At 38.0% G+C, this 20,231-nt stretch overlaps 22 protein-coding genes across 22 annotated transcripts; 15 read left to right on the top strand and 7 right to left on the bottom strand.

The window, feature by feature from the left end:
* Window positions 1-48: 48 nt before the first annotated feature.
* Window positions 49-516, bottom strand: VICG_01482 (uncharacterized protein; the record flags this gene model as incomplete). The annotated part of the gene is made up of 1 exon (XM_007604866.1): window positions 49-516. A coding segment is annotated over one exon (468 nt), but the record flags the coding sequence as incomplete, so codon positions are not given.
* Window positions 482-1,243, bottom strand: VICG_01481 (uncharacterized protein; the record flags this gene model as incomplete). The annotated part of the gene is made up of 1 exon (XM_007604865.1): window positions 482-1,243. The coding sequence occupies one exon, from the start codon at window positions 1,241-1,243 to the stop codon at window positions 482-484; it is 762 nt and encodes a 253-aa protein (XP_007604927.1).
* Window positions 1,244-1,527: 284 nt separating this feature from the next.
* Window positions 1,528-2,085, top strand: VICG_01480 (uncharacterized protein; the record flags this gene model as incomplete). Its single annotated transcript, XM_007604864.1, has 1 exon — window positions 1,528-2,085. One exon carries the CDS (start codon window positions 1,528-1,530, stop codon window positions 2,083-2,085), a length of 558 nt encoding a protein of 185 aa, XP_007604926.1.
* Window positions 2,086-2,111: 26 nt separating this feature from the next.
* On the top strand, window positions 2,112-2,531 carry VICG_01479 (uncharacterized protein; the record flags this gene model as incomplete). Its single annotated transcript, XM_007604863.1, has 1 exon — window positions 2,112-2,531. The coding sequence occupies one exon, from the start codon at window positions 2,112-2,114 to the stop codon at window positions 2,529-2,531; it is 420 nt and encodes a 139-aa protein (XP_007604925.1).
* Window positions 2,532-2,648: 117 nt separating this feature from the next.
* VICG_01478 (uncharacterized protein) lies at window positions 2,649-3,932 on the top strand (the record flags this gene model as incomplete). The annotated part of the gene is made up of 1 exon (XM_007604862.1): window positions 2,649-3,932. The coding sequence occupies one exon, from the start codon at window positions 2,649-2,651 to the stop codon at window positions 3,930-3,932; it is 1,284 nt and encodes a 427-aa protein (XP_007604924.1).
* Window positions 3,902-4,390, top strand: VICG_01477 (uncharacterized protein; the record flags this gene model as incomplete). Its single annotated transcript, XM_007604861.1, has 1 exon — window positions 3,902-4,390. One exon carries the CDS (start codon window positions 3,902-3,904, stop codon window positions 4,388-4,390), a length of 489 nt encoding a protein of 162 aa, XP_007604923.1.
* VICG_01476 (uncharacterized protein) lies at window positions 4,356-4,760 on the top strand (the record flags this gene model as incomplete). The annotated part of the gene is made up of 1 exon (XM_007604860.1): window positions 4,356-4,760. One exon carries the CDS (start codon window positions 4,356-4,358, stop codon window positions 4,758-4,760), a length of 405 nt encoding a protein of 134 aa, XP_007604922.1.
* A 165-nt stretch (window positions 4,761-4,925) lies between these two features.
* Window positions 4,926-5,414, top strand: VICG_01475 (uncharacterized protein; the record flags this gene model as incomplete). The annotated part of the gene is made up of 1 exon (XM_007604859.1): window positions 4,926-5,414. One exon carries the CDS (start codon window positions 4,926-4,928, stop codon window positions 5,412-5,414), a length of 489 nt encoding a protein of 162 aa, XP_007604921.1.
* Window positions 5,415-5,601: 187 nt separating this feature from the next.
* VICG_01474 (uncharacterized protein) lies at window positions 5,602-6,108 on the bottom strand (the record flags this gene model as incomplete). The annotated part of the gene is made up of 1 exon (XM_007604858.1): window positions 5,602-6,108. One exon carries the CDS (start codon window positions 6,106-6,108, stop codon window positions 5,602-5,604), a length of 507 nt encoding a protein of 168 aa, XP_007604920.1.
* A 301-nt stretch (window positions 6,109-6,409) lies between these two features.
* VICG_01473 (uncharacterized protein) lies at window positions 6,410-7,348 on the top strand (the record flags this gene model as incomplete). Its single annotated transcript, XM_007604857.1, has 1 exon — window positions 6,410-7,348. The coding sequence occupies one exon, from the start codon at window positions 6,410-6,412 to the stop codon at window positions 7,346-7,348; it is 939 nt and encodes a 312-aa protein (XP_007604919.1).
* A 422-nt stretch (window positions 7,349-7,770) lies between these two features.
* VICG_01472 (uncharacterized protein) lies at window positions 7,771-8,244 on the bottom strand (the record flags this gene model as incomplete). The annotated part of the gene is made up of 1 exon (XM_007604856.1): window positions 7,771-8,244. The coding sequence occupies one exon, from the start codon at window positions 8,242-8,244 to the stop codon at window positions 7,771-7,773; it is 474 nt and encodes a 157-aa protein (XP_007604918.1).
* Window positions 8,245-8,631: 387 nt separating this feature from the next.
* VICG_01471 (uncharacterized protein) lies at window positions 8,632-9,855 on the top strand (the record flags this gene model as incomplete). The annotated part of the gene is made up of 1 exon (XM_007604855.1): window positions 8,632-9,855. The coding sequence occupies one exon, from the start codon at window positions 8,632-8,634 to the stop codon at window positions 9,853-9,855; it is 1,224 nt and encodes a 407-aa protein (XP_007604917.1).
* Window positions 9,856-9,947: 92 nt separating this feature from the next.
* On the top strand, window positions 9,948-10,748 carry VICG_01470 (uncharacterized protein; the record flags this gene model as incomplete). The annotated part of the gene is made up of 1 exon (XM_007604854.1): window positions 9,948-10,748. A coding segment is annotated over one exon (801 nt), but the record flags the coding sequence as incomplete, so codon positions are not given.
* A 391-nt stretch (window positions 10,749-11,139) lies between these two features.
* Window positions 11,140-11,424, top strand: VICG_01469 (uncharacterized protein; the record flags this gene model as incomplete). Its single annotated transcript, XM_007604853.1, has 1 exon — window positions 11,140-11,424. One exon carries the CDS (start codon window positions 11,140-11,142, stop codon window positions 11,422-11,424), a length of 285 nt encoding a protein of 94 aa, XP_007604915.1.
* Window positions 11,425-11,534: 110 nt separating this feature from the next.
* VICG_01468 (uncharacterized protein) lies at window positions 11,535-11,981 on the top strand (the record flags this gene model as incomplete). The annotated part of the gene is made up of 1 exon (XM_007604852.1): window positions 11,535-11,981. One exon carries the CDS (start codon window positions 11,535-11,537, stop codon window positions 11,979-11,981), a length of 447 nt encoding a protein of 148 aa, XP_007604914.1.
* A 194-nt stretch (window positions 11,982-12,175) lies between these two features.
* On the bottom strand, window positions 12,176-12,883 carry VICG_01467 (uncharacterized protein; the record flags this gene model as incomplete). Its single annotated transcript, XM_007604851.1, has 1 exon — window positions 12,176-12,883. The coding sequence occupies one exon, from the start codon at window positions 12,881-12,883 to the stop codon at window positions 12,176-12,178; it is 708 nt and encodes a 235-aa protein (XP_007604913.1).
* Window positions 12,884-12,985: 102 nt separating this feature from the next.
* Window positions 12,986-14,713, top strand: VICG_01466 (T-complex protein 1, epsilon subunit; the record flags this gene model as incomplete). The annotated part of the gene is made up of 1 exon (XM_007604850.1): window positions 12,986-14,713. The coding sequence occupies one exon, from the start codon at window positions 12,986-12,988 to the stop codon at window positions 14,711-14,713; it is 1,728 nt and encodes a 575-aa protein (XP_007604912.1).
* Window positions 14,714-15,030: 317 nt separating this feature from the next.
* Window positions 15,031-16,191, bottom strand: VICG_01465 (uncharacterized protein; the record flags this gene model as incomplete). The annotated part of the gene is made up of 1 exon (XM_007604849.1): window positions 15,031-16,191. The coding sequence occupies one exon, from the start codon at window positions 16,189-16,191 to the stop codon at window positions 15,031-15,033; it is 1,161 nt and encodes a 386-aa protein (XP_007604911.1).
* Window positions 16,192-16,942: 751 nt separating this feature from the next.
* Window positions 16,943-17,440, top strand: VICG_01464 (uncharacterized protein; the record flags this gene model as incomplete). Its single annotated transcript, XM_007604848.1, has 1 exon — window positions 16,943-17,440. The coding sequence occupies one exon, from the start codon at window positions 16,943-16,945 to the stop codon at window positions 17,438-17,440; it is 498 nt and encodes a 165-aa protein (XP_007604910.1).
* A 179-nt stretch (window positions 17,441-17,619) lies between these two features.
* Window positions 17,620-18,477, top strand: VICG_01463 (uncharacterized protein; the record flags this gene model as incomplete). Its single annotated transcript, XM_007604847.1, has 1 exon — window positions 17,620-18,477. One exon carries the CDS (start codon window positions 17,620-17,622, stop codon window positions 18,475-18,477), a length of 858 nt encoding a protein of 285 aa, XP_007604909.1.
* A 281-nt stretch (window positions 18,478-18,758) lies between these two features.
* VICG_01462 (uncharacterized protein) lies at window positions 18,759-19,343 on the top strand (the record flags this gene model as incomplete). The annotated part of the gene is made up of 1 exon (XM_007604846.1): window positions 18,759-19,343. One exon carries the CDS (start codon window positions 18,759-18,761, stop codon window positions 19,341-19,343), a length of 585 nt encoding a protein of 194 aa, XP_007604908.1.
* A 144-nt stretch (window positions 19,344-19,487) lies between these two features.
* VICG_01461 (uncharacterized protein) lies at window positions 19,488-20,117 on the bottom strand (the record flags this gene model as incomplete). Its single annotated transcript, XM_007604845.1, has 1 exon — window positions 19,488-20,117. One exon carries the CDS (start codon window positions 20,115-20,117, stop codon window positions 19,488-19,490), a length of 630 nt encoding a protein of 209 aa, XP_007604907.1.
* Window positions 20,118-20,231: the final 114 nt, after the last annotated feature.

The following is a 20,231-nucleotide window of genomic DNA, read 5'->3' as shown; positions in this document are numbered from 1 at the left end:
GAAAAAGACGGTTTTAGCTTAACGTATTTATTTTACATCTGGGTTATTTTATATCAAGTCCATATCCTCACTATCAACACTCTCGTTGTCCTTCTTTAGCTTACTAGAAATGATTTTTTTTACCATCTTGGCATTTGGTATTTTTGACAACAGCACATCTTGCATATCCTCGGCAACGAGTCGCTTATATGCGTCTATAAACTCAATTGCGCCTCTTAGATTTTCAAATCTAGATCTGCTCTTTTTGATCATATATGATACGTATAATTCTGGAGTCGCCAGATTATTCAATCGATCAACAAATGGAGCATAGTGCGACGCTATTAGGTTCGTTTTGCACACTCCAAAATACTCGATCACGTTTTTTTCAATGTCAGATCCTTCAAACGAGCCTTTTGAAACAAAGTATGACATAATAAAGAGGGTAAAGTCATATTCAGGAAATATCACAACGTTTGGATCGTAGGTATAGATAAACTTCTCAAAATAAAACTCTAGTTCTGGAATAACCTCCACTCCCAGATGGCTGCATATCGTCTGGAAAATACACTTTCATAAGCTCCAGATCATTTCTAAACAGTCTTCTGATATTGTGCTTGGCTGATTCCACACACTCTTCAAGAATTCCAGTTTCTGACGACTTTACAAATCCATATCTCCTTGCATAGATATACAGGCTTGAGAACTCGTCGATCCAGGGCCTAAAGCTGCATATTGTTGAAGTTATAAGATAATTGTGAGTAAACTCATTTATTGCCACCTCTAACATTGGAAATTTAGCTTTTATGCCAATCAATCTGTTTGTCAGATCAAGGCTATTGAAAGTATCTTTGAACTCGTTATATAGATATATCTGTCCATTTCTTTCCATCTCCGACCTCTTAGCAAAATACACAAGAATCGATAATGTAAACTTTGAAATGTCAAAAACGGTGTCTAGCTTAGCATTTTTAAATTCCAAGAATTCGGTAAAGTATCTGAATACAACATTGTCTTTTATGCCAAAATATGCCATTGACTCTTCAAACAGCAGCCTCATAAGTACCATTCTCATCAGTTTGCAACCGTCGCTTTTGAATACTACTTTTTTCTCTTTCTTTGGCTTGTATATTCTTTTTGATCTTCCTCTTAGCGGGTTGTCATCGTGTGCCACTTCTGTAGTGTTTTGGAGGGTGTGTCCGTTTGCACAAACCAAAAGTGAGTCTATTTTTTTGTAGCTTGTTCCGCAGACTTCACATTTCATAGGTTAAAATTCAAAAAAAATAAAAACAAGTGGCACATTACATGCTGAAGAAATAACACCACAAGATGGAAGACCAATGCATACGAATCAATTGACACACATCAAAACCACATTTATATTGCAGACTTGTGCTTGGATGGCACAATCTAAGCTTTCGAATAGAGACAACAGTGGTCAGCCATCCAGCAATTTAATCAGTTTATAGAATAGCATTTGGCATTTACATTTTAATATGCTGGTTTACACACTACGGATATCATAAATACCAATAATGTTTTGAACCCATGGCTGTTGAAATTACTCTGGTAACAGACAACAGTTTGGAATATGCTTTGATTTTAAGCTTGCTGAGTAGAAAGCCCGTGTGTTTCACATGTGCGCTTGATGTTAAATCTGTGCCGACATTTATAAAGCTACTTGCACCCGAAAGTACTTGGAAAGTTTCTGGGGACTTTTTGAAGTTTATCCCTGGCCCACTAGAAGGAGGAAGGCACAAGTTAAGTGTTGATAGGATTCCAGATGCTCTTGCTTCAATTATTTTACTTTCGCCGTTTCTCAGAGAGGATCTTCAGCTGGAGATGTCGGGGATCACAAACCATTCAAGCTGCTCTGTGGATCTGTTTAAAATAACATATTACACGATGTTCAGGGCTTTTAATCTGCCAAGGTTTGATCTGTCAGTTAAAAAGAGAGGCTTCGGACCGCTGGGTGAAGGCTGCGTGCTTTATAAGACAAAAGTGCGTGAGAAAAGTAGATCCAATAGATATGTGCAGTCCCGAAGACATCCTAAAAATCAGGGGCCTTGTGATAACATCCAGAATAGGATCGGACTTTGCTCATAGAATGATATCAAAAATTAAACAATGAAATGACAGACTTAGCAAACACAAAGGTTCTCTGCATTGTCAACAATAGAAACGACTCTGGCCCATCGCCTGGCTACGAATGCAGCATTCTGGGGGAATCAAAGCATGGGGTGTTTTTTGAAACAGTTAACAACCAGGATATCCCAGAGATCATGGCTGAAAAGTGCTGTGTAGGCTTTCTGAAAAGTGTTGGAGGTGGCTGTGTTTTTGATCAAAAATTGCTACCGGCTGCAGTACTGCTAATGGGATTGTCTGATGGTGTTAGCCGTCTGGCAATTCGCAGCTTAAATCATAAGTCTCAAAAAGTCTTAGATCTTTTGGAATTATTCTTCAAAGTTAGCTACAAGCTTGAAGAACATGGAGACAATCAAATCCTGACAGTTATTGGATGTGGGTATAGAAACCAATTCATGCCAATGTGATCAATAACAATTCAGGCACTAAGTTTAAAATTGGACTCTCATGTATTGGAGTTGGACTGTTTATTGTTTTTGTTGGGTTTCAGTTTGGTGTTTTCGCACATTGTAAAATAATAAATAATGCTGAGATCAGACGAGGTTGAATGTGTCTCTTTGTACTTTGGCGTAGATGGCATTAGAAATGTTCTCGAGAGACTAGGCGAGTCGTCCACTGTGCACTTCATTGGCGAAGATAACAAAAACTTTAAGCACGAATCAGATCGTATTGAAAAATTCGAGCAAAAGCTGCAATATTTGAAAAAGGAGTTGGAAAATCAGGACAGACCAGTAGTAGAGTGCGAAAGCTATCCCGAAACACCACTGTTAGAAATCGAAAGTGAAATCAACAAGTATCATGAGAGATATTTGTTCCTTAAGTTGTCAAAAAGATCGAACCAAAGGGAGGAGCACATACTCGAGCAAAATCTGAAAATGATTAAGCTTAGTAGGCATTTTATAAGTGAGCTAAAAGAACCAGAAGACACGACGGTTATTAATTTTGACTTTATTACGGCAATATCTAATATAGACAAGAAACTAATGATAAGGCAGATGCTAAAGCATAGGCTGAGGAGAAATGTCTACATAAAAACCTTTGATGTTGAGTTAAGATCAAGTGTTAGCCAGCAAACTGTATTTGTTGTGTATGTTCTTGCTGAAGATAACAAAGCCTTTGCCAGATCAATAATCAAAAATTTGGGAGGCCGAGTATTGGATTTTGCTATGAAAGACTCTCAAATACATGAAGACATCCAAGAAAGATACAGTAGAGTCAAAAGATTGAATCTCAGTATTGACAAACAGATACTGCAGGTACTTGGAGATATGCAAAAGAGGCATTCTATCTGGAGATACTGCATTAGCAAAGAAAGATCAATTGTTGAGACTATGAAGAAGCTAACAAAAATTGAGAACACACGGTGCTATGTTGGGGAAGGCTGGGTTTTGAAGAAAAGCATGGACAAGCTTGAAGAGCTGAAATGCTTTGACAATGAAAAAGGTAGGTTTTTATTTGAAATTAAAAAGTCAAGCTTGGTCAGACCGACAAGCTTTGAGCCGTCAGAATTCTCTAGTCCATTTCAGAGCTTAACAAACGTGTTCGGTGTTCCAAAGTATCAGGAAATCAACCCAGCCATATTTATGACTTTCACGTTTCCATTTCTCTTTGGAGCAATGTTTGGAGATGTGCTCCATGGCTTAATTTTATTGGCAATTTCGTTATTTCTAATACACAATCAGAAGAAGCTACATAAAAAATGTGGGGTGTTTCAGATTATTCTCGACGGCAGATATGTGGCTCTTGCTTGCGCATTCTTTGCGTGTGGTTCGGATTTATGTATGGAGATTTTGGGTCATTGCCAATAGCTCTGTTTAAATCTCAATACGAGGTTGGAAGAACATATCCGTTTGGAATTGATCCAATATGGCACCATGCAGACAATAAAATGATATTTATAAACTCCTTAAAAATGAAACTTAGTCTGATTATTGGATTCTTCCACATGGGGCTGGGATCTGCAATTTCGATAGCTAATAGTTTATATTTCAAGGACAAGATAACCCTAATTTGCCAAGCAGTACCGCAAGCAATAGCATTTTTCTCATTTTTGGGGATATCTTGTGTTTCTTTGTGTCTACAAATGGCTGGTGACAATAAACCATCCATCGCTAGTCAATACGCTTATCTCGATGTACACCGATCCATTCAATATGAAGCATCAAATGTACCCCGGCCAGATGCACGTCCAGCTATTTATATTCTCAATAATACTAATTTGCATTCCATGGATGATACTCAGCAAGCCAATCTACTTGACATTTAGAAAGAAAACACCAGAGACCGGGCCTTTAGACCTTTGGATTACGTCTGGGATACACGTTGTTGAGTTTTGTCTCGGCCTAATATCCAATACTAGCTCTTACCTGCGACTCTGGGCAGTGTCGCTAGCACATGTTCAGCTTACAACTGTTCTGCATGAATTTACACTAGGAAGCAGCAGCTATGCCGTGAAAGTTTTGACGTTTCCAATTTATTTAAGTGGAACACTGACGCTACTAATCGGATTGGAAGGGTTGAGTTCTTGTCTCCACGCCTTGCGACTCAACTGGATAGAGTTTTTTTCGAAATTTTACTCAGGCGGTGGAACATTGTTTGAGCCTTTAAATTTCAAAATTAAGGAGCCTGAAGATTAGTGCTAAAGTCAATCACAGCACCCAGCATTAAATTTGATACTTTTGATTTAGATGCGCCGGACTTTTATAAATTTTGACTAGAAATAATGCCCATGTCTCAAAAGACTTCGTATTTTTTCTATTATCTTAAGTTTTGGCTCGTAGATTCCCTTTCTTTGCTGATTGATGCCGGAGGATGCCGAAAAAATAGCCCGAGCTTCAAAGGAAGAGATGGAGTGTCTGCAACTAATTAAGGATTTGAAAACAAGAAAGATGGTTCCAAGCGGCATAGATTTGGAAAAACACGGTCCATCGCAGAGTCTAGATGGCATTATTCACAAGATGGACGAAATAAATAGAAAACTCTGTGGAATGCTCGAAACTGAGTTCAAACCTGTTTCTGGATTTGTTGAATATTATATGAGCAAGTCCAAGACATTTGATGATCCAAAGTACGAAAGACTATTCGATATTGAGAGCCGAAAGACAAAAGAAAGACGTGTGAATGCATCAAAGCTGGTAGATTACAGCTTCAGAGATAGGCTGTCAGGATTTGTAAGTAAAAGAGGCTGTTTGAAATGGGAAAATACAAAAATTGACGAGTTCATAAGTTCGCTTACAAAACCAAGTACTGCTAGTTGTCAAAATCAAGAGCAAGCCAGTCCATCTGAGTAAATTGGCCTAGTCCATCATTGTACTGCGCCTGCTGCCGATGTCTCTTGGCATTTATTTTTACTTCAATCTTAGTCCGATTTTGTTTTTAAAATTATACACCCCGATCCTTGACGAGCCAATAAATAACTAGCATTAAGTAGTATGTGTCGCAACAAATTTTTATAAAAACTGGTAAATAAAGCTGTATTTAATTAGGCTTGCCCATCTTGAGTGCCTCGGCCTGCAAACCTAGCTCTTTCAGCCTGGCCATTTCTGCCTTCTTCTTCATAATTGCATCGAGCATCACATTCTTGTTCTTGAACAGATTACCCTTAGCCTGAACATAGTACATGCGATATTCCTCGCCCACAAGATCGCCTTTTTTCTTTAATTCTTTAAGAGTCGCTCTCATTGATCGTATGTTCTTCATCCAGATCTTCTTTGGAGAAAGCCTTGCCTTCTTGGTTCCCTTTCTCTTTCCAAGACCCATTCTTCTTCCTTTGGCCCTGCCCTCAGCAAGTTTTCTGGCATGAGCTCTACTGTTCACTTTATCTCTTCTGCGGATAATAATGTTGTCCTCTACAAGTTGTTTTACATGCTCATAGTTTTGCGCTGCAGTAACCCTTTCCTTCTCGTTTGGATCAATCCAAAGCTTGTTTCTTCCACATTTCAACACTCTCCGGGCCATTCTCTGAATAGATGCTACTTTACGCATTGAGGGTAGAGGTGTAAAAATTTTTAAAAAATTTGAAAGAGACCGACAAAACACACTGCAGTAAACTAGGTGTCAAATAACCACCTGAAATATCTAGATAGAAACTACAGTCCACCACGGAACCACACTTATTCGTATTTAAAGCCCTGCTTGATCGATGCTAGCGGATTGTGCTGTGGACAATAAAAGACAAGTTGGCCTGCAGATAGCAATACGTTCACCTTTAGCCATCATATTGCCAGCCGATTACCCTATGCCTTTCCTTTGCCATCTAAACTTAACATAAAAAAATAATTTACCCATGCCCCAGCATCTAAAGTATAGACAACAGATAGATATTTGCACAGACTGTGGGGAAACACAAAATATAATAGAAGATCACAGAAGTGGATATAATGTTTGTGGAAACTGTGGCGTGGTTCTGGGAAATCGTATAATTGATGAAACCAGCGAGTGGAGAAACTTCGAAGACAGCCACAAATCCGATCCGTCGAGAGTTGGAAGTGCATCTAATCCGTTTTTAGATTCAGAACAACTCGACACAATGATTTCTGCAGGAAAAGGAATGAATTCGCACACACTTTCCAAAATTCAAATGAAGAACTACATGAGGGGACCAAAGCGTGCTCTGAAAAATGGATTGAACTTGATACAAGCATTTTGTGAGAGATCCAACATCTGCAAGACCATTTGCGACAGGGCCCAGCACATTTTTAAGATGGTAGAATCACAGAAGCTTCTGAAAGGCAAGAATTTAGAGGGCTCTGTTGGAGCCTGTCTCTACATTGCTTGTAAACTGGAGAATGCGCCACGCACATTTAAAGAAATTAGTGTAATAACAGGCGTACAAAAGAGAGAAATAGGTCGATGCTACAAGCTAATAGCCAAAGATGTAGACACAAACAACTATGCACCAACGGGTGACATTGTTTCAAGATTCTGTGCAGATTTGAATCTGAGTCTTAAAATTCAAAGAGTGGCATCAACAATTTCCCAGAAGACATATGAAATTGGTGCACTTACGGGAAAAAGCCCCGATTCAATAGCTGCAGCGATTATCTATTTGGTTTTAAACATCTTTCCAGAGCATAAAGATTTACAAAAGGACATTCATTTAGTTGCTGGTGTGACTGAAATAACAATCAAAAACACATATAAAGATCTTCTTGCTTTTAAAGACGAGATCATACCTGAGGATATTCTTGATAAAAGGACGATTGATAAGTTATCAAAAGGGTAGAAGTAAGCTTTTATAGTTTTTAAGCTAGTCTGTATGCTTTTCGTTTTATCTTGCGATATCGGTCGTTAAAGCATTGCTTCTTTGGCCATGCCTGCAGCTTGACTACCACATTTAGATTTTCTTCAATAAATTTTTCATGAATAAATACGATCTTTAGCTAGTCGATTATATCCAACCTAGCTTTGGCTTGATGCTCTAACTTAATTGGTAATAGCAAGCCTAGCAGGGATTGGCTTAAACGCAAATGTAAGAGAGATGCATAGTTGTGAGAGACATAAATAAAAAATACACTATGGAGTGTTGTAGCATCGCGGATGAATGCTGCACAAATCCAAACACATGCGCAACTAGCGTAAAAAGATCAACGATTCTGAGCCAACTACAAGCTAAAACAACACAATACTTATTAATTAATACGTTCTTTACTTTCTCTTGGGTGCGCCTAGGGCCTTAGACTTCCTTCCATTAGACTTAGTTCTCTGTCCACGAACCTTGAGACCTGCTGCCAGTCTAAGCATTCTGATCTCTCTGATCTTCTTACCCTTCTCAATACGCATTCTCAGATCTCCGTCAAGCTTAATGCCAACAAGCTGTGAGTCAAGGCCATCGACAACATCTTTCTGATGATTGAGCATATACCCTGGGATCCCAAATGCTTTTGGATCATTAATGACCTCCTGGATTTTGGCTATCTCCTCTTGCGTCAGTTCTCCTGCTCGCTTTTGAAGAGAAACGCCTGCCCTTGACACAACAGTCTTTCCAAATCTCATGCCAATTCCCTTGATAGCAGTGAGCGCGTATGGGATCTTCTTGGTTCCATCAATATTTGTGTTATACAGACGGATAATGTGTTGGATTTCTTCTGGATTAAACTGGGCTGCTTTTGTAGAGGCCATTGGTGGATTCTTGGGTTTGAAAAATTTTCACAAGAAAAATTTTAAGCCCATGGCAAAGATTCTAGCTAAGAAATGGAAAGACTTTAAAGCCAAGAAGCCAATGTGTCTGCTTAGTGTGGAAGAAAGAAAGAAGTTTAGAGAGGAAAGAAAACAGAAGGCCAATAAAAATAGAAAGAGGGTTGAAGAAATTAAAGACAAGAAGCGAGCATATTTTCAATTGCTAAAGCAGAAAAAAGAGGAGATGAAGTCCAAGAAAAGAAAGAGGGACTAAATTCCCGAGACTAACGTTAAACTACTTTGTTGTTCTACTTTGTTGCTGTTTTACTAATGGTTTATCATTATATTATGTAGCTTATTTAAAAATCTTATGTTTTAAGCCCACTTGGCATGAGAGAAGTCTTAAAAGAATTTCCAATTATCAAAGCAAAGTGCTCAAATGCATTACAGCTGTATAGGTTTCCAATTTCAATCAGGAATATGAATATTACCGAAGTGAGGCAAAAGCCAGTCTCAAAGTTTGTCGAGATCAAAGCAAGTTTACCGTCCAAAAACGTCTCTGCACTGAAAGTCAAGACACTAAATGCAGAGAGCCTGTGCTATCGGGCATTTCCTGTCCGTTCTTCTGCTTTTTATTTTGTAAAGTTTGATGGTGAAAAAGTGCTTCTTTACGAAATTCAAAATATCTACATGTTTCAGCCTTTTCATTTTTACTGTCCTTTTGACTACTCGTCTACAAAGCTAAAAAAGGCAGAAAGCAGAGAAGAATTTGAGCATAGAATGAGAAGCATCAACTACAGGCTCAGGAACGTTGAGATCGAAGAGTTTACAACTCTGTCTTTTGAAGAATCCCAATTTTCCCCAAAGCTAACTAGCATTTCAACCGACGAAAAAATGCCAAGTAAAACCCAGCAGCTCGATTTTAAAAAAATTGAAGAAACAGTAAAAAGAACCAGAATAGTCAATTTAAAGACTCTTGTTCAGATGTTTTCCAACGAACAGGCAATAAAATCAGTGCTTTTTAAGATGACTGACCCACTGTGTGGGAGATTCATATTGAAAAACAGGTTTTATGAAAAATCGCTACATGAGGTGAGAACTAAGCTTATTCAACTGTTTAAAGAAAATGAAACTGTTGAGATAAAGGACATAAGGTTTCTTGGGGAAGAGAAATGGATGGTTGACGATATTGCGGAGATTAAAGGTAGCGCATATTGCCTTAAAGGATTCAAGGAGATTGTTGAATTTGATAGTGAATCGGTTAGGATGGCAAACTTATCTTCAATCAGGGAGCTTTTGAAGATATGCCGTATGCTGTCTTCCAGCCAAATTGCAAATGAGCTGTCTATTGATGAGGATACTGTAATTGAACTAGTTTCTAACGATGGCTTCTTTCACTTAGCAAACAATGCATATACACTGGATGACGACGGATATGTTCTTAATGATATGTTTAATATTTTAGCCGATAAGAAATCGTTTGAGCTGTCAGAGCTCACTCAAATATTGAAAGAAAAGGAGATAGATTTTGAAAATAATGCACTAGTCGAAGAAATTAAAAAGTACTGCACCGTGCGTGCCAACAAATTTTATTTGAGGCCTATTAAAGAATGAATCATAGCATTGTTTTTGCACAGTACCAGCTCATCTAACGTGCTTGTGCTATATGCCTGATTTTCTGTTTATACTATGTAATTTTGGCTTCAGTGTATCCATCATATGAATGGCATTTGGGGAGTGCTTTCAGACCACCCATGGGACATGCTGTGTTTGTTTTTGGTGCTGCTGGTGCTGGAAAAACGACTTTCTGCAGAAATTTGAAGGAAAACGGACTACCAAAGAGAAACATTCGTCTGATCAATCTCGACCCTGCACAGGAGAGCGGCGGAGACTACGACTTGGATTTATGCGACTTCATTACCGTGAAGGAAATTATGAACGAGTGCGACTACGGCCCAAATGGTGCACTTTTCTATGCTCTGAGAGAAATGTGTGAGAACATTGATGAGCTCGATTTACAGGACTTTGAAAACGACTATTTTGTTTTTGATTGTCCTGGTCAGATTGAGCTTTTTATACACTCGGATATTTTACAGACATGTGTAAAGCATGTAAAAAATTTTGCAAAAATAGCAATTGTGTACTTGATAGACTCTACCAACTTCATGAACAGCTCAAAGCTCATGTACAGTCTCCTGTGTGCAACAATATCCATGTATAGATTTTACCTTCCCGTTCTTAATGTTGTCTCAAAAAGCGACTTGTTAGATGAAGAAAAGCTTGGACAGATTATCAGCGGAGAAGACATTTTTGAGAGCGAGTTTTCAGATGACGAAAGCGGAAGGCTTAGCCGGGCCATTGTAGAATATGTGGACAGCCATGGAATGCTAGACTTCATACCTTTAGATTGGAAGAACGAAGACATGGTGGAGAGTTTGCTTTTGTGCTTGGATAACATTCTCCAACGATATGATGACGAGGAGCCAAGGGAGGTTAAATGTGATTGAGAAGTCAGTGAGCTCTAATAAGCGTGCGATGATGCTACTTTATAAATCTATAAAGAGGTTTAAAATCTTTAGTAAAATCTACCTATTTTTAATTCTTGGGCATTTGTGTTTTCCTGTTAATTAAACACCTGTGCAGCCACAACTTCCCACTAGTAAAATAGAAATTTTGGCACTTGAGCATAGATTGTGAATGCACCTTTTTCATGGCACTAAAAGCAGATTTGAACGCTCATCTAAAAGGTTTCTTGGCATTGATAACTTTAAGCAAATTATCACAAAGTTGTATCAGAAAGTAGTCTTCGGCAAAGAGCCCATTCGTCTTAATTCCGTTTAAACAGCGCATTCAACTGCACTCCACTAAAATTTTTCTTCAAAAATTTTCATACCCATAATGGAGATGAAGAGATTCTATAGAAAAAGACGTGTAGCTCACAAAGTTACACCAATAAACCCAGAGCCGGTTGTTAAAAGGAAGTCCTTTGCAATCAGTGAAAGCAAAATTCTTGCTAGAAAAATTGCCCAGGAGGTTTGTGGATTGATGCCATACGAAAAGAAGGCTATTGACTACATTAAAAAGGATGATCCAAAGAAAGCTAAAAAGTTCTTGAAGGCTAGGCTCGGCTCAATGTCGAGGGCAGAGAAGAAATTTGAAACATTGATGAGGCAACCTAAATAAATTCATGGATTTTAATTCTGTAACAGTTTTTATTACAGTCTAGTCAAATATTAACTGCAATGTGGGTAGCTTGTTCTTTTATTTAAGACAGCCTACAATCTTATACCCCAATGAAGTGCGAATGGGAAAACTGCGAAGAAGATGTTGATGACTTGAAGGAGCATATTGAAAAACACCTTAGCGAGCAAGACGAGCTTAAATGCAGATGGAGATTTTGTACGAAAAGGAATGAGACGCTGAGCAAAGGATCTTTAATTGCTCATTTAAGAACACACACAGGGGAAAGGCCATTTAAATGTGCAAAATGCGCTAAAGATTTTACTAGAGCAGATGCACTGAACAAGCATGTAAAAAGACACGAGGCAAATGATAAGATAATACAAAATGCGGTAGATAGAATATTTTACTTAACAGAGCAGAGAGATTTGGAAAGCATAAAGACCATTGAGCTTCTCCACGAAAGACAGTTTATAATCAACTGCGAAAGGTTGCTGCACGAGTGTTTGCTAGACGAAAACCTGGCTGAGGAGTGGGAAAGCTATCTAGAGCAAGCCTAGTCACCATTCATCTAAAGATGGCTGCATCGTTGAGAGGATCTTGGCAAATAGTGTTGAAATGAATAGGCCTACAAGCCTATGGTTTATCTCCAATGCATCTCTTTATAAATCTAAGCTTCTGCCAGAGGTCGCAGACAAAGTGCAAAGTGACGTAATAGTATTTATTAAATGATATGTGCCATTCAGCATTAAAGTTACAACGACTCGCGTTTTTTGTAATTAATGATAAAGTCTTCTTTTAGCTTGCCTTCATTTTCATTGGTTACTATTGCATTTCGAGACGAATATCTCTTCAAAGCTGCGCTTCTTAGCACGTCCTCTGAGTTTCTTAAAATCTTCTTGACATTATCATCACTTAGTCCAAACACATTCAAAATTTTGCAGATGTCGTTGCTAGTTTTTAACTCTGTGAAAATTTGAGCACCTGTTGAAACCACTAAAATCCTAGCGCATCCAAGTTTCAGCAGTCTTCTCAAGGAGTTCATCCACAATATCTTCTCCCTTGAGCCGTAAAGCGCATCTCTAATGCATATTTCAATGTACAGTTTTTTCTCTTTGAGTGTGTTGATAAAAGACTTTTTAATATGCCTAACTTCGTCAATCTTGAGACCAATAACATCAGGATCTAACTTTATGACCGATGAGATGTTGGCGCTATCAACATTCTGTATGCATACTATATCAAACTTTCTCAAGCTATTCATTATGGACTGGTCCAGTCTGTTTTGATATTCAATGTTGATTCTTGTGTAGATAGGCTTCTCGAGAGCTGGAACAGGAAACGGGGATATGCTTCTGTAATTCTCCTTTGGCGACATTGACATGCAATATCCCTTTGCATCCACACAGTCCAGCTCCGAGAAATCTTTGAATTGGCAGTCGATGTTTAGATCATAGTACATGGGTATACAAAAGAGGCTTTGCTGATGTATTCGAATATAATATGGTATTTGTATTAATATGGCTGATGCAAACGGTGGTGATGGGAAGACTGTGCCTGGCATATGGTTGGCAAGCAATTGCGCTTTAATTCTACATTCCAGATCTATGATGATTACATATTTGTATACAGTCTGTCAAACAGTGTCCAACAAGTAACTTTTACCAATTTTACAGATTACTTTGCAGCCAAAATTTTATCCTCAATGGCGCAAATTCTTACAGATGAACTCGGCCAGTCGTTCCAGCTGGGAAAAGAAGAACATGCCACTCTCAGGGGAAGAGAATGCTTGGAGGCAAACATAAACACAGTAAAGTCGATTGCAAGCTTCTTGTCTTCGTCTTTGGGTCCTACAGGAATGGACAAGCTCCTGACCGACAAAGATGGCAACATTTATGTTACCAACGACGGAGCAACCATCCTTAAGGAAATGGACATGACAGACAATCCTATATCACAGCTTATTTTACAACTCAGCCAGTCACAGGATGATGAAATTGGGGACGGAACTACCTCTATCGTAATTCTGACATCGGCCATTTTGAGTCAGGCAAAGTTTTTATTGGAAAAGGGCATGCATCCAATAAAAATTTCAGAAGGCTTAAGCACTGCACTGAAATTGGCCGAAAAGCATCTGCTAAAAGTATCAGAGGAAATTACGGATCTAAATGCACAGCTGCTGAAGGTAGCAAAAACCTCTCTTGGTTCAAAAATCGTATCTTTATATGACTTTAGTGGCCTTTGTGTAGAAGCATCACTTGCAGTTGCCGATCTATCTAGAAAAGATATTGACCTGGATCTTATTAGTGTTCAAAGTAAAACCGGAAAAAGCTTAGCTGATACAAGGCTGGTAAAAGGCTTGGTAATAAAAAAGGAGTTTTCGCATCCTCAGATGAGCAAGTGCATGAAGGGTGCCAGAATTGCCTTGCTTAGTTGCCCTTTTGAGCCACCAAAGCTTAAAAATAAAAATTCGTTGATAGTTTCAAATGCAGAAGAGTATAGGAGTCTGGAACTATACGAAAAGATGAAATTTGAAGAGATGATTACGTATCTTAAGAACTGCAAGGTTGATGTAGTGCTCTGTCAGTGGGGATTCGATGATGAGGCAAACTCACTTCTCATGCAAAATAACATTATGGCTGTCAGATGGGTTGGTGGCAATGATCTTGGGCTGATTGCATCACACATTAGGGGATCGATTGTTGCCAGGTTTGAGGATCTCAGAGAGGAGTATTTGGGCATTGCAGATGTAAAGGAAGAGTCGCTTGGAACAGAGAATGAAAAGATAATTACTATTGAGAGTCCCGGAAAGAATAGAGCGGTGACTATTCTTGTGAGGGGAAGTACAGAATATGTAATTGAAGAGGCGAAAAGGGCTATCAGGGATGCGCTATGTGCAATACGGAGTATGATCGATTGCGAAAGGATTGTTTATGGTGGAGGAAGTTGCGAGCTTAGCCTGTCTATCTATCTTGATAAAAAAGCCAAAGAGTTTGGTTGCGAGGATGAGGCAGCAATCAAAGCGTTTTCGCGAGCATTGCTTGATATACCTATAACTCTGAGCCAAAATAGTGGCTTTGATGCTGTTGAGTATGTTGAAAAACTCCGAGAACTGCATATTAGCAATAATGAGCCGTGCTTTGGAGTTGATTGCCTTGAAACAGGTGAGAGAAATATGAAGAAGCTAGGCATTTTTGAAACGTTCAAGAGCAAGCTTAGACAGCTGAAGATGGCTACGGATCTTGTCAATACCATTTTGAAGATAAACGATGTTATTTCTACAAAAGACTAAATAAACCTCCAAAACAGCTTTCGGTTTTTAAATCAAAGAGTATTCTTTTCCTGTGAAGCCTTTGCAGGCTATTCTTAAATAAACAATCACCAATGGCTCCAATGTAGGTCTTCTATTTTAAGCACTATCTAACTTTATGCTCATATGCATACTGATAAGCACATCATGCTATGTAATTGAACGTCCATGCAGCGAAAGCTTTTAGTAAAGGTGTTATGTAATTAACAACGAAAATATATCTAAATAACACAATAGCAGATAATATGACCTATATTGCACTGCTTTAAATTACTAGGCATTTAATTATATTATATATTCTAGATTTTTTTTGGTGTTTTGTCTTTATTTGCTTGATTCTCCTTTTCATCAAACTTTATAAGACTCATTACTTCGTTATAATATTTGATGTCCAGGTACAACTCATTACTTGATTTTGTAGTTTTCAAATTGACTATTTTTTGTCTATCTGTCATTATGTCATAAATATTAATCTTCATCTTAGACCCAGGCCCCTTCTCCGGGAATTTGTACATCATTTTCACAAGCATCCTCTTTTTGAGCTTACTCACACTCGATGATGAAAGCTTCTTAAATATCTTTATTGTCTGTTTGTAGGCTTTGTCCTCATACATACACTTTTCCTTGTACATTTCACATAGTTTTTTCAAAGTACCAAACTCAACACCCATTCTATTGATTTTTTCAAACATTAGTGTCTCATTCCTCCTCGACTTGAATGTAGGATTGAATATTCTGTCTCTAAAACACGTGTAGGCCTCAAACCCCGGCCTTTCATATCTTACAAGGGTCTTCCTCAGACAAAAGTTTACAATGTTTTCGTCTTTTATTGTATATGCATTTTTGTCACTACCTATCCTTTTAATTATGTCTTTAAATGCGGGTCTTTTGCTGTCTATTTTATATATATTAGATGCTATTGGGTGTCTTTGTGTTGCAATAGCTCCTTGTTGTGCACTATTTGATTCGTGCTCCACAACCTTGATGATGGAATCTGGGTGGCTACCTGAATTTAGCGTCCCTGTAGATTTATTAGAAATATTAAACGTCTCAATGGGAATAAAAGACCCCTTCTCTGTGCTGATTCCCTGTGGATTGCTTTTGGAAATCAGCTCGTGTAACTTAAGCTGCATTTCTTTTTCTGTCTCGACGTCGCTCCTGTCTTCAATATAGTCGTTAGGACAATCTTTTTCCCAAATTATTCTCTTTTTTAATTCTTTTTTCTCATAACGAGATCTGCTAATGTTTTCAATTTCTGCAACTACAGGAATTGGAATGTCCTTTCCTGTTCCTTTCATTATATTTTGAAGATGAAGCTCTTTCTCCTCTTCGGCCTCCATGCCTGTGTCCCTATTCTCAAGATAATCCTCTACTTCGTTCCGATTTAGATCCCTGAGTAAAAATACTGAGTAGCTGGCTGTGGTGTCTATCTTTAAGTTTCTTTTTCTTTTAAGTACCATCTTCGTGCTCGGGTTGATTGTTTGTATTTTTTAAAAATTTTTGCAGGGAAGAAAGCAGAAAGAAGGAGGAGAGTATAGTTCTTGAATCAAATGCCAGGCATAAATGAAAGGTTGCAAGGTGTGCAATTTTAAAACCTTTCTTAGTAATTTTTTAATTCTATGACTAAACATTAAAGAATATAAATTAATGATATTAGTCTTGGTACATACAGTATTGCAGAATAGCATGGGGGCATCCGTCTATTTAGTCCCCCATTGTCTTTGACTATCTGCTAGATTGCCGGCGACTTTTGCAGAGCATGTGTCAATTCGGTTGATTGGTGACCTATGAGGGTAAGATGGCTAAAGATTTGAAAACATAATAAAAAGCATAATAAAAGTTTATAAGAGAACTTGGTTACAAAGTAGAGATAAGACTGCGGATGCCGCATTGATGCCAAGGTTCCTCTGAAAGCCAGATCCATAGAGCTTTATTTCAATTAATCTTGATGCGTCGTTGCCATTGATGTATATACAATTACACGGTATTCCATAGTTGATAGGTCGTCCTTTCATGTTCTGCAGTGTTAATGATGAGCAATGGAACTAACATATTATTTTGCAAATAAGGAAATAGCATAATGATACTTATATAAGTTGGTATTTAAAACAATGCCAATGGTTGGCTGGATGTTTATAGAAAGCAATCCTGGATGAATTCTAGTTGGCTTGAGATTAAACATGCTATGATAACACTTCTATTTTACTACCCATGGATGAGCTTATTGCTAAATTAAGAAGCCAAGTTTCAGAAACCCAGAAGAATGTCCAGACTGATAACTCCCAAACACAGTCCTCTCTGAATGATGATGTGCTTGTAATCAAAAATGAAAATGAGCTTCCTGAAATAACAACCTCTCAGTCTGACATACTTCCAAAGAATAGGTTTAAACTTGATTTTGACATTCTCAAAAAGTATCGAGGGGAAAATTCAATGAAAATCTCGGAATTGAAGCTCTGTGACCTCCTAAAGATAGACGGGCCGGTGTGGGCAATAGTAAAATCAATTGAGAGCTACAAGGGTATTAATGGTTGCGTCCACAAATGGGAGCTGATGGATGAAAGTGGGGTTATTTTTGCAAGCTCAATTGTCTCTGACCAAAGTATTTCTGTAGGAAGCATTATTTGTATTTCTGATTTCTCAGTATGGAATATGGGAGGAAACCATTTGAACATCGTAGACAGGAACATTAAAAGAATTTTAAATTAGGCCCGGGTTTATTTTACTGGGCTGATTACTACGAATCCTGTAATTGGAATCAAAGCCCTTGTAAATGCCCTGCTTTGGCACTGCACGAATTTATCTGTATGCATAAAACTAAAATGCCTGCTTATTTTGCATTTAATATCTACTTCTAATGCCTAGCCCCACTCTACATCCAATCACCCATGGTACTTTCCGACTTTTACAGCAGAATGCAGGAAGGTGTATTCAGCCAGAACCTGGAGGGAACCTATGTAAAGAGAAGACCTTCTAGATGTAGCGGAGTAATTCTGGCATTTGCCATTGTAAACTTGGCCTTGGCACTTTCCTCTGCCTACACATACTTCAACACAAAAACAACAAACATTCAGTACAACTCAGATATACAAAGCACTGTTTTTCTACCAAAAGGTACGAGCTACATTTACATTAGTGTAGATGGCATTTATCAGAACTATCTTTCATACACTAAAAGTATTAATTTTAGGCAGTTAAAGGGAAAAACCACAGGCCTCAACCTCAGTGCAGCAAGCCCGTTTGACTACAACGGAGATAAGCCATATTATCCTGCAGGTGCAATTGCAGCAACATATTTTCAGGACATAGTCACTATTGATAATCTCGAAATAGAATCTGACAACATTTCGAGAGGTGCAGACATGGATTTGATCGGGTTTACATCGTATCTACCTGATCAAATATCTATGCCCATCAATTGGACATCGTACACTAATCTCAATACAACGCCACTAAACACTTTTACAGGATCAGGACTGCCTATTTTAAATGAAAGGTTTGTAAATTGGATTACTCTTTCACCATTTTCCAGCTTTAAAAAGCTATGGGGGAGAGTGAACGTTAAGCAATCTGGAGAGTACAATTTAACAATTATGTCCAGCTATGGCATAGCCACTAAAAAGTCACTTTTTATTTGTGAAAAGAGTATTTTGGGTATACCCAACCACTATGCATCATTGAGTTTTTTAATAGCTGGAATTCTGTCCATTCTCGCTGCCATATACTTGAGCAAGTACGGATATTAAATAAAGTGTATATGTCCTTCATCAATGTTAAGGTTTAGTGTCTGCAGTGGTTTGAATAATCGGGTTTTTAAGCGCCATAAAGCGGGTTTTTTGGTAAAATCCAACGTGCGTTTGCATTCTTAGCCAAAACGTTTACGGTTTTTGATACTAGCGTGAACATTGAAAACAGGCCGAAAATAAATATTTTGTGAATCCCAAATAAACTTTTAATAACTGATTTTATTTGCCTGTTTTATATTAAGTTTCATGAGACAACAAACTAGATTTTAGTCAAACAAACAATGGACAATAACACGCTTGCTGATCTAAACAGGATGATCATGGCCATTGACCACGAATGCTGCATTAAAGTAAAAGAGATACGATTGGAAGCCAGCGAAGAGTACAATCGTATCAAAAATGAGCTGATCACAAGCCGGAAAATAGGACTGGAAAGGGAGTTTGCAAAAGAAACAAAGGAAATTGCAAAGAGGCAGTTGAGGGAAGAAAGCAAATTGCGGCAGCACCACAAGTTGAAAATCGAAGAATTAAAAGCAGCCCTGCTCGAAGAAATAGTCCAAAACGTCAGGGAAGCAGTTCAAAAGCTGAGTTTTGATGAGTCTATTTTGCAATCGGTTTTGGAAAAAATATCGATAAATGAAATATTTGTGTTTGTAGATCAGAGAGACATTGCAGAGACAAAAAAGATACTCTCAAGGAGCAATGTTAAGTACGAAATCAAGCAAATGCCAATCGAAGGCTTGGGCGGTGTTATTGTCTGTTCAAAAGACGGAAGAGAAATATGGGACAATTCCTTTGAAACGCGAATAAACATTCTCATCGAAACCCACGCAGATAAACTTAACACGATGGTGTTTGAGCAATAAATAGCAAACGCATTAGATTTACGCAGGATTGCTTAGTTTTCTGTTTTAAGACAGTATTAAAGTAAATAGCAGTTCGAATGTATTACGCTGGATAAAAGTGTTAGAATCTGCAGACATTCTATTGTAAGGCTTGTATCTAGCATATCAGTCAAACACATCATTGTCTGCCTCACTGTAAGATTCATAATGTTTTTTAAAATACTCTATCAATGCTAGAATGTGGAATATCTGCTTGCCCATATGCTGTTTAAACTCATTTGTACATTCACATACTTGTCTTGTTTCCTCACTGGTATCAGGATCAATACATCCAGACTTGCATTGTTTAGTAAACTTTTTCACAACAGCTTCAGATATTGTTTTTGAAAAAGTAAGATATCTTTTAGTAGCCTTAAGCATATCAATAAAGGATTCCAATGTGAGTACTGGGATTTTACGTACACAGTCTTGTTGAAAGTTTAGTTTGTCAATTCCAATTATTTTACATATCTTTGTTAAAAGGTCTAAAAAATTTGATAAATGGTCAAAAACACTGCCAATTCCATCATTACTAATCTGCTCAATATCTCGAATGAACTCGTCAGAAAGCTGCTGAAAACCTGTGAGTTCCAATTGGAGTTCCACATCCATAAATCTTTGATGAAAAGATTGCTGTTGAGTGTTAGATGGTGGTGTACTGGAAATTGTGTACTCGTCAAACTTAGAAAAATCCAACCGAAGTTTTCGATTTATACTAAATGCATGTACCAAACTATTCAGAAGCAATAGACGCATTCGAAGGGGTGTCACTGCTCAGTTTAATTAAAAATTTTGTAGTTGATCATGAACGAGCAATCAAAGTTAAACGAAAATCATTTTTATAGACAAACACTACAGTCAAAGTATATC

Source organism: Vittaforma corneae, assembly GCF_000231115.1.
Source record: "Vittaforma corneae ATCC 50505 unplaced genomic scaffold supercont1.14, whole genome shotgun sequence".
NCBI classification, from domain to species: Eukaryota; Fungi; Microsporidia; family Nosematidae; genus Vittaforma; species Vittaforma corneae.
Note: the sequence above shows the minus strand (reverse complement) of the source record. Positions and strands in the feature narration are given on the sequence as shown.